General features: G+C 52.5%; 1 protein-coding gene across 1 annotated transcript in view; it reads right to left on the reverse strand.

Moving 5' to 3' along the window:
- The window catches only part of LOC104339060 (methyl-CpG-binding domain protein 2), a 49735-nt gene extending 40052 nt beyond the window's left edge, over positions 1-9683 (reverse strand). Inside the window, exon 1 of the mRNA XM_075410703.1 lies at positions 9489-9683. Coding sequence (XP_075266818.1) covers positions 9489-9601 — 113 coding nt within the window. The 5' untranslated portion in view covers positions 9602-9683. The remainder of the gene's footprint in view (positions 1-9488) is intronic.
- Between the last annotated feature and the right edge of the window lie 569 nt (positions 9684-10252).

Here is a 10252-nt window from a genome sequence, read left to right on the forward strand (position 1 = left end):
CTCCAAAGAGGTGACAAGCAACACCATCTAAAAACCACTATTCCAATGACATTATCAAGGCTCAAATCACTTTCTACAAGGTTAACTGCAGAACACATCCCTTCACCTCCAGCTACACGCTTGTGCAAATTCACATGCCATACAAATTGAAGTTCTTCACGGGCTGAAGGCGATTACGGTATATAATGAGCTTGCAAGGAACTTTATTAAAAACTTTATTAAAAAAGACACTTTTCAGCTGTTTCCTGTGCAGGAGCAGAGCAAGCTAATTAATGTACAAGGAAGTTACCTTGAATTTTACCATACAGCAAAACCTACTTGATACCAGCCTGTCTGGCCCTCTCCCCAGCTCAAAATGCACGGCAGGTTTACAGGCAAGACAGTAGCGTGGCTTATTAAAGCAATAACCTTGCTGGCAGAGAGGTCTGGGTTTGGTTGCTTTCAAAAACATGTTGGCAAACCTCCTTCTTTTTTTATTGGGAGCTTTTGCTTGCTGGCCCTCCCCATCAAACAGATTTTGGAGGAAAGTTTCAACCACAGCAAGGTAGACGCTCCAACAGCGGATGAAAATGGGGAAAACACGCTGTCTTCTCCAAGTTTAAAACGTCTTGCCTTCCACAGCGGACAGTTTTGCAGCGGTGGCTAAAATAGTAAGAAACTGCAGAAAGAGAAGGTGTGATTTCATGGCTAGTAAAACTACAATTCATTCCCTTAATTTGGTATTTACAGCGTCTGCTGCAGCACCGCTGGGTCAGCCTGGACAAAGCCGTCGTGCCACCTAGCCCGAGGTGGCCAAGAGTTGCACAGTGCCTGTTTGCTCAGGATCCCGCCTGGCTACAGCCACACAGCACCCCAGAGGAAGACAAACGCCAAACGCTTCAGAAAAGGCAATTCAGATTGAGGACATCTTAATTTGGCTACCTAAGAGGCATGGCAAGACAAAGTATTTCTATGCTGGAGAGAGTCCAGCGCAGGCTGCGAGGATGAGGAGGGGACTGGAGCATCTCTCCTACGAGGAGAGGCTGAGGGAGCTGGGCTTGTTCAGCCTGGAGAAGAGAAGGCTGAGGGGACCTTAGAAATGCCTCTAAAAATCTGCAGGGTGGGGGTCAGGAGGATGGGGCCAAGCTCTTTCCAGTGGTGCCCAGCAACAGGACAAGGGGCAACGGGCACAAACTGAAGCAGAGGAAGCTCCAGCTGAACAGGAGGAAGAACTTCTTCCCTCTGAGGGTGACGGAGCCCTGGCCCAGGCTGCCCAGGGAGGCTGTGGAGTCTCCTTCTCTGGAGATATTCCAGCCCCACCTGGACGCGGTGCTGTGCAGCCTGCTCTGGGTGACCCTGCTTGGGCAGGAGGTTGGACTGGGTGACCCACAGAGGTCCCTGCCAACCGCAACCATTCTGGGATTCTGTAATTCTATCCATCGCTCGCCTCCACAGGTTGGGAAAGAAGGCCAGGAAAGTAAGGAGATTGAAAATATATCCAAGCGTGTCACAGTGTAACGGTAAATAAGACCACAGAAATCCCACAATAAAATTGCTTATTTGATCTTACGTTCAAGAGGAGCCAGTATTGGGACAGCCATGGCCTACAGCTACGTAGCTGACTTCTTAGGGAACACGACAGCTTCGTCCACCATGATCTAAAAACTGCTCTGCAATTGTTAGAGATACCTTTCCGCAAAGATCTGTTTGCAAATACTCAAGCACACACTCCAGACGTTCAAGGATTTGGTAAAGAAGTCGCTACATGAATGGCATAACATGATACATTTTTATGCTTTCAAAGGAACTCTGGTATCTAACTTCACTTGCAAAAAAAATACACTTTTTACACAACAGCACACACAGTTTCTACCCCCACACTAAATCACCAACAGCGATTGACACCAATAAACTGTAAAAGGTGATTGTCCAGACTGTTATTTAATCTTCTATTTATGGAAGTATTTTGGATCCATTTCTTATTACATTGCTATGATTCCTAAATGACCTGATCAGCTCCTTCGCTGGGACCGAGGACTGATTCATTGTGCCCTCACAAAACGAAGTCAGAGTTACCACTATGACTTTGTAATAATCATTATTATCATTCAGTACGGGGGTGACTTCGCCCTATACAGAAAATAAATTTATTTTACATACAAAGACTGCGCTAGCCAGCATGGTTCAATGAGCATCCCTCATGCTGCCCCAAACCCAAGCAGGGGAGACCGATCTCTGAAAACGCCTGGTAACGCTGCGAGTAACTGAGCCATGGAAATACAAAATAACACCCGTCCCACTTGAACTTTGTCATCAACAAGCAAGTGGAGGAAAAGAAGGTTATCAGGAGTAGTCAGCATGGATTCTCCAAGGGGAAATCATGCTTGGCCAATCTGATAGCTTTCTACAATGGCGTGACTGGCTGGGTAGATGAGGGGAGAGCCGTGGATGTTGTCTACCTCGACTTCAGCAAGGCTTTCGACACAGTCTCCCATCACATCCTCCTAGGGAAGCTCAGGCAGTGTGGGCTGGATGAGTGGTCGCTGAGGCGGATTGAGAACTGGCTGAATGGCAGAACTCAGAGGGCTGTCATCAGCGATGCTGAGTCTGGTTGGAGACTGGTAACTAGTGGTGTCCCCCAGGGGTCAGTACTGGGCCCTGTCCTGTTCAACTTCCTCATCAATGACCTGGATGAAGAGTTAGAATGTATCCTCAGCAAGTTTGCTGATGACACCAAACTGGGAGGTGTGGTGGATGCACCGGCAGGCTGTGCTGCCATTCAGCGAGACCTGGACAGGCTGGAGAGTTGGGCAGAGAGGAACCTGATGAGGTTCAACAAGGGCAAGTGCAGGATCGTGCACCTGGGGAGGAACAACCCCAGGCACCAGTACAGGCTGGGGCGGACCTGCTGGAGAGCAGCTCTGCGGAGAGGGACCTGGGAGTGCTGGGGGACGACAGGGTGACCATGAGCCAGCAGTGTGCCCTAGGTGCCAAGAAGGCCAGTGGGATCCTGGGGTGCATTAGGAGGAGCGTGGCCAGCAGGTCGAGGGAGGTTCTCCTGCCCCTCTGCTCTGCCCTAGTGAACCGCCTGGACGCGGTGCTGTGCAGCCTGCTCTGGGTGACCCTGCTTGGGCAGTGGGTTGGGCTGGGTGACCCACAGAGGTCCCTTCCAATCCCTGCCATTCTGTGATTCTGTAACTTCTCTATTACATTCTCCTTCCAACAGGCAAAACAAAAGGCAGCCAAAACATCCAAAGAAAAGCCTAAAGCTGATCCTACTGCCCACAGTAGAACTCCGCAGGCTGAGCTAACCTGTTTGTTATTCTCATCGTCCTCGTGTTTGTTTTCATCGAAGTTTGGAAAAGCGGTACAGTTCTGAGCAGGGAAGGAGGAAAGGTGCAGACTTTCAGAATGGACGAGAAGATGATCTGAAAACTCTCCCCAACCTGAAGTGGGTGCGCTGCAGAAAAAAAGCTATAATAGGAGCAGCATTAACGAGCAGCTAACGGCAGCGATGTTTCTTCTGGCAGAGAAGGTGAAGTACATTCTCCAAATTTTGACCTCACTATTAGGACTTGTTCTATGCTCTAATCACCTTTGGAAACAAGAAAAACCCCAGTAAGCCTATGGGTAACATAAGCACAACTGAGCATCACTCAGGGAGTCGTGACTTGCTCGCTCTTAAAGATAAAGGTCTCCCTAAAAAAAAAAAACCACCAAAAAAAGCGCAGAGAATTAAACTAATCCTACTGTCACTGGAAACTCTCCGGCATTTACCTGTCAAACCACAAAACAAACTTCAAAGGGATGTCTGTTTGCCCCATGGGTACAGCTCTAGTGGAAAAGCTTTTGTAGTTCAGCTTAACAGCCTGCTGGAACCCACCGAACGCGCTGTCAACTACTCGGCTTTTTTCATCTGGACTAGAAAAAAAAGTAGAGTAGCTCTCGCTTGCTTTTTTCCCACGAAGAACAAATGCACCAAACCAGAATATTCACTCATTGCTGCTGTGAAAGACGTCATCTCACGCCAGAGTTTAAGGAATTATTTTCAACAGGTAAGCGCTCTAGGGGGTTATATACACCAAAGGGATTTTACTGATAAAAAGAAGGGGTAAAGAAAACAGGAGCTGAGATACCCACGTTCAAAACTCCCGCTGTGCTCGGACTCCTGCAGGACTCTGGCAGCACGACTGAGTCTTTTTGACAGGACAGCAGCACCCCCTACCTCAGAGCACACCAAATAAATACGTAAAAAAAAAATCATTATTCCAATTTGCTACAGTATTAGGCCTTATATAAATAGGGTACTGCTAGGAGAGTCACTAAAAATGCTCTTTGTGTAGGCAGTTTCTCAGATAGCTTTGCTTACAGTTATTACATATATATATACATATATATATTACAACAATTATGACAAATTTGAAATAGGTTCATACAAGCACAGCAGCTTGATTTAAAAGAAAAATCTGATTCATAGCCCTAAATGTAACATCCTGTCAGCAGACACGGTGAAGAAATACTCTCAGATCATCACTCTGCGGTTACGGGGAGGACGCTATAAAGGACTTTGTAGCAAAGACAGACGAGCCATTCAGAAAGAGGGTTTCTTATTCTTGAGGATCAACCAAAATTACCTTTCAGCTCGCCTTTGCTCTACGTCGAGCGTTCACTTTACGGTATGGACAAGACGGTCATCAACAGAATTCCTACCTTCTTCCAACTAGAAAAGATCACGTGCATTCCTGGAAGTCGCTACGTACCTCAGACCAATTCAGAACATCTCTGTTTTGTCTCAGCACCATCATAATCTTCTTCTTTATTTTAATCCGTACCATTCTGGGGTGCATTAAGAGGAGCGTGGCCAGCAGGTCGAGGGAGGTTCTCCTTCCCCTCTACATTGCCCTAGTGAGGCCCCATCTCGAGTACTGTGTCCAGTGCTGGGCTCCCCAGGTCATGAAATATGAGGAGCTACTGGAGAGAGTCCAGCGGAGGGCTACGAGGATGAGGAGGGGACTGGAACATCTCTCCTACGAGGAGAGGCTGAGGGAGCTGGGCTTGTTCAGCCTGGAGAAGAGAAGGCTGAGAGGGGACCTTAGAAATGCCTCTAAATATCTGCAGGGTGGGTGTCAGGAGGATGGGGCCAGACTCTTTCCAGTGGTGCCCAGTGACAGGACAAGGGGCAGCAGGCACAAACTGAAGCAGAGGAAGCTCCAGCTGAAGATGAGGAAGAACTTCTTCCCTCTGAGGGTGACGGAGCCCTGGCCCAGGCTGCCCAGGGAGGCTGTGGAGTCTCCTTCTCTGGAGATATTCAAGCCCCGCCTGGCCGCGGTGCTGTGCCCCCTGCTCTGGGTGACCCTGCTTGGGCAGGGGGTTGGGCTGGGTGACCCACAGAGGGCCCTTCCAACCCCTACTCTACCACAATCATACTGTCACTGCGAATATTCCTTGCTCTTGAGGCAGAACATCTGCATTCCCTACACCACGCGCTCGAGCTTCAGGCACCTATTGCACGTCCAACCTTCCAGGACGCTGCCCGAGGTGCAGATGAAAGCTTAAAGCAAGTATTTATCCTGAGAACGCTCTGCTGGTTTTACATTTGTCCTACATTCAGTATGATGGTTTTTAATGCATCAGTCCCTAGATCAAATAAGTTCATATTACTAAATATAGTAATCGTCTCCTCCCTCCAACGCGGCTCCAGAAGAACTAGATTTTTCTCCGTCACCATTAACAAGGATTCTGCAAGCCAAGCCGGGCCTCTGCTGTCACCTGCACAAGCCTACTGCCCTACCCTCAAATCAAGACACGCCTGGAAATCTATTTCTTCCAACTGTTTGTATAAAAGTAAGCAACTGGAAGTTTACCTGCACGATTCTGAAGATGTACAAACTTAGAATGCAATGTACACTGTCGTCATCGTCCTACGGTTGCCAAAAAAGCGTGGCATTGCTCTTTAAGTGGTCGTGCCAAATCCTGACGATAAAGGCTTTGAGGGAATATTATTCATCTGTACGAGGCACACAAACCAAAACCCACTTTGTACCCAACTACATATTTGAACAACTTTGCGTTTATTAACATTTTTCTCCCCAACAGAGCTAGACTGACATAACTCTTTTGAATGTATTTGGCCTGCTCTACTTACTGGATCAAAACAGATTTTCATTTGTTTTAAATATAGCACTGCTGAAATCTGCCTCACAGCTACAACAGAATGAAAAGAGGGGAAAACAAAAAAAAGATAAATTCCCTACGCCAGTCCTGCCTCCAGGCACAAAAACATTTTTTTTTTAATATATGTTTCCCTTTGGTTCAGTAACAGGACTACTTATGCACAACCAAAGTTAGTTATTTCTCTAGACATAAATGACTACTTCTTTTTCCAAACCTGTAATCTGCAGTGAAATCAACAAACTCGAAGCTATGAGCTGCCTGCTAAGTATTTTTTTGTTTCAATTTTGCGGTTGTTTGGCAGAAGCTCTGCATCACTGCTAACCACGCTGGAAGGCGTCCTCAAACTCGAAACATTTATTCCTACCACTTTCCCACATGAAAAAGAATTCCAGAGTCGGCGATGAGCAGATTGCAGTCTCGCATCTTCAACAAAAATTCTGTTAAGGGGTTTCTTAACAGGGTTTTAGGCAACAGCAGCGGCAAAACCTGAAGGATGAAGGCTCAGATCGTTACGCAGAAGGGGATAACCTCCAAAGCTGGGTTTTGATCTAGTATAATATACGTGAAGTATTTCCCTTCTTTCCATAGCTTTTTTCATGCTAATCACAAAGGCCAGAAGACCCACGGATATATGCGGACAGGGGCAAAAAACATCCTGCCAGAAACTACTGGAAGTGTTTTACTTTACCTGAGCAACCGGTTCGCATCTTCCTAAAGCAGGACACGTTAAAATAGCTTCAAGCAGTCCTGAAACTAGCAAGTTTCAAAATGCAAATAAGGTGGATTGCAACATGTGTTAATATTGCAAGAGTTGTTCCTAATTACTACTATTTTTTATGCCATCATGGTAAATGAAGCTTCGTCCAATCCCTTTTTGTTGTTGTTTTTTTCTAGCCTTAAGAAATCATAAAAACATAAACCTCAGGTTTTTAGTCAGCTAACTAAGGTGCCTTAATGAACTTAATGAGGTTACATACCATTCTTTGCAGAGCAAAAGGTAAAACCTGGAAACACTAGAACTGACTGCATTTTCCCCGTGTTTTCATGGTTTCATTAAGGATCTGCAATACCTAAAACACCGACACCCCTATACGCTGACGGGACAGACACATGGCTAAACCCAAACGTTTTTAAAACAGGTCATTCTGAGCAAACAGCTGAAGTTACTTGGGCTTTCGACCTTAAATCTATTCCAACACAGTCAGCAGTGACTGGCTTGAGAAAAAAGTCTGGCATTTCACTCTGGAAAGAGCAATCCTACGCAGAGAGTTCAGTTCAGCAGCCTACAGGAAACCAGGACCCATCCAGCAAGCAAGGCTTCAGCCTGCAGACTCAAGAGCAACCCCTCAGGCAGGCTTCCCGAGGCAGCACCGCGGAAAGGCGAGGCAGGCGCAGAGAGACAGACAGCGATGGCAGATGCTCCCCGCTCGCCCGCCGCAATATTAGCATACGGGTGGGAGCGCGAGGCAAAGGCGGCAAGGCAAACCCAGAACTTGTCTCAGAAAAAGTTTTCGATCAGATTCATTCAAAAAGCTGACGGAGAACCAACGCTCCCCCTCCTCCGCATCTAGTGATCCTGTCCTCAGAGGTTTCGTTTGCTTTAGTGGCAACATGTGATGGGTCAGACGATGCCATGCTCGACACCGACAGAGCCCGACTTTCCCATGGGCTGGTATCTGAGAGGGAGTGAGCATGGCTTCCTCTCTGCTCTGCCCTAGTGAGGCCCCATCTGGAGTCCTGTGTCCAGTGCTGGGCTCCCCAGGTCATGAAATATGAGGAGCTACTGGAGAGAGTCCAGCGGAGGGCTACGAGGATGAGGAGGGGACTGGAGCATCTCTCCTACGAGGAGAGGCTGAGGGAGCTGGGCTTGTTCAGCCTGGAGAAGAGAAGGCTGAGAGGGGACCTTAGAAATGCCTCTAAATATCTGCAGGGTGGGGGTCAGGAGGACGGGGCCAGACTCTTTCCAGTGGTGCCCAGTGACAGGACAAGGGGCAATGGGCACAAACTGAAGCAGAGGAAGCTCCAGCTGAAGATGAGGAAGAACTTCTTCCCTCTGAGGGTGACAGAGCCCTGGCCCAGGCTGCCCAGGGAGGCTGTGGAGTCTCCTTCTCTGGAGATATTCCAGCCCCGCCTGGACGCGGTGCTGTGCAGCCTGCTGTGGGTGACCCTGCTTGGGCAGGGGGTTGGGCTGGGTGACCCACAGAGGTCCCTTCCAACCCCAACCAGTCTGTGATTCTGTGATTCTCGCCCCTCCAGCTGGCAGCGGAAACACCGAGCCCATCCACTGCGACAGCAGCAGACGGCCAGGCCTGCTCGGCAGCAGGGAGAGGTTTCAGGTGTGGCTCATCAGATGCGCACGGAGCTATAAATAGAGGTGCTGTGGGTAAGAGGTTGGCCGCTGCCGGAGACGGCTTCCTCCGCCGCGCGGCAGGCTGGACGTACAGCAGCGTGACCTAAGAGCAGGACTGCAGAATTGATTCGATTCCTGCCTTAAGAGCTACCTTTTCGGTTTCTGCAAGCAAGCGGGGAGGGCGAAACAAAATTAGGTTGGTGTCGCTTCTCTGGGTTTTAATAAAACCTGAGCAGTAATAACGAGAGCACTCAGCAGCGGCAAGACTTCTCTGATTTTCACGTGCTTTTAAATTTGCTAAAATTTCAACTGTCATTACTAATGATAAGCTTCCTAATTAAGTCGGGGGGGGGTCCCGCCAGTGACCCAAGTGTTTTGGTAGGGTGTCTTGGGTACAGATTAGGGCAACTCTGACTTGGTTGAAATGCGGGGAGGGGTCTCCTTAGGCTGATTCTGCTCTTGGGGAGGGGGACGGGACTGGATTGTCGGGGGTCAGCGCTCACCTCCCGCAGGCAAACCGGGCTGAGGGCCCCCCACCAGCCCAGCCCGGGTGCCAGGGACCCCCGGACTTCCCCCCCCGACCTCCCCAGGGCCTCCAGCCCCCCGGCTGCCAGGCACGGGTGCCAGGGACCCCCGGGCCCCCCCCTCCCCGGGGCCTCCAGCCCCCCGGCTGCCCGGCCCGCCGGTGCCAGGGACCCCCGGGCCCCCCGCCCCGACCTCCCCGGGCCCGCCGCCGGCCCGCGCCCACCCCTCCCTGCCCCGGGGCGCGGGGAGACGCCCGCCCGCTCCCTCCTCCTCCTCCCGGTACCGGCGCGGAGCGGGGGGGGGGCCGCTCCCCTCAGCGGGCCCTGATGGGAGGGAGGGCACCGGCCTCACCCCGGAGCCATGACGGGAGGGGACCGGCCCCTGACAGGCGGGCGGCGGGAGGGGAGCGGGGGTCCCCGCCGGGGGAGCGGGCTGGCAGCGGGCCCCGCCGAGCTCGTACCTGAAGTAGTAGACATCGCTCTTGCCGGCGCTGAGGCCCGATTTGCGGATCACCTCTTCCTTCTTCCAGCCCGGGGGTAGCGCGGGGCAGTCCATCCTGCCCTGCTTCTCCATGCACCGGCGGCGGCGGAGGGACGAGCGGGGCCGGGGCTGGCCGGGCGCCGGGCCCCCGGCTCTCCCGACGGGAGCTTTGTCGTTCCCGGACGCGGCCGGGGCCCGGGACCCCCCCCTGGCGATGGCGGCCGCGGCGCGGGGCTGGGCGCCAGGAGCGCGGGGCTGCGCGCGCAGCCGCCCGAGCCCTCAGCCGGCGCCCGCTTCCGCGGCCGAGCCCCGGAACCGGCGGCGGCGGCGGCCTAGAGGGGCCGGAGCGGCCAACCCCCCGCCGACCATAGAGAGCAGCGCCGGAGGCGGGGCAGAGCGGCCGCGGCGGGGCCGCCGGGGCGGGCGGGGGCTGCCATGGCCGGCATCCCGCGGGAGGGAGGGAGAGAGGGAAGAGCCCACCCCTCCCCGCTCGCTGCCGAGCTTCCCCGAGATCAGCTCTCCCCGCCGGCCACCCCGCAGCGCAGCCCACGTCTCCCCCCGGGGGGGTTCCCCGCTCCTCGGAGCCGGCCGCCCTCCCGCGGGCTCCCCCGGGGCGCCGGGCTCGGCGGGCTCGCAGGCCGGCGCTAGGACCTGCGCGGCGGGCGGGCGCCTCCTCCTCCGCGGGGCGGGCGGGGCCGCGGCCGGTGGCGCCGGCGGCTGGGAGGGAGCGGCCGGGCGGCGCGG

Source organism: Opisthocomus hoazin, chromosome Z (genome assembly GCF_030867145.1).
Source record: "Opisthocomus hoazin isolate bOpiHoa1 chromosome Z, bOpiHoa1.hap1, whole genome shotgun sequence".
Taxonomy (NCBI): domain Eukaryota; kingdom Metazoa; phylum Chordata; class Aves; order Opisthocomiformes; family Opisthocomidae; genus Opisthocomus; species Opisthocomus hoazin.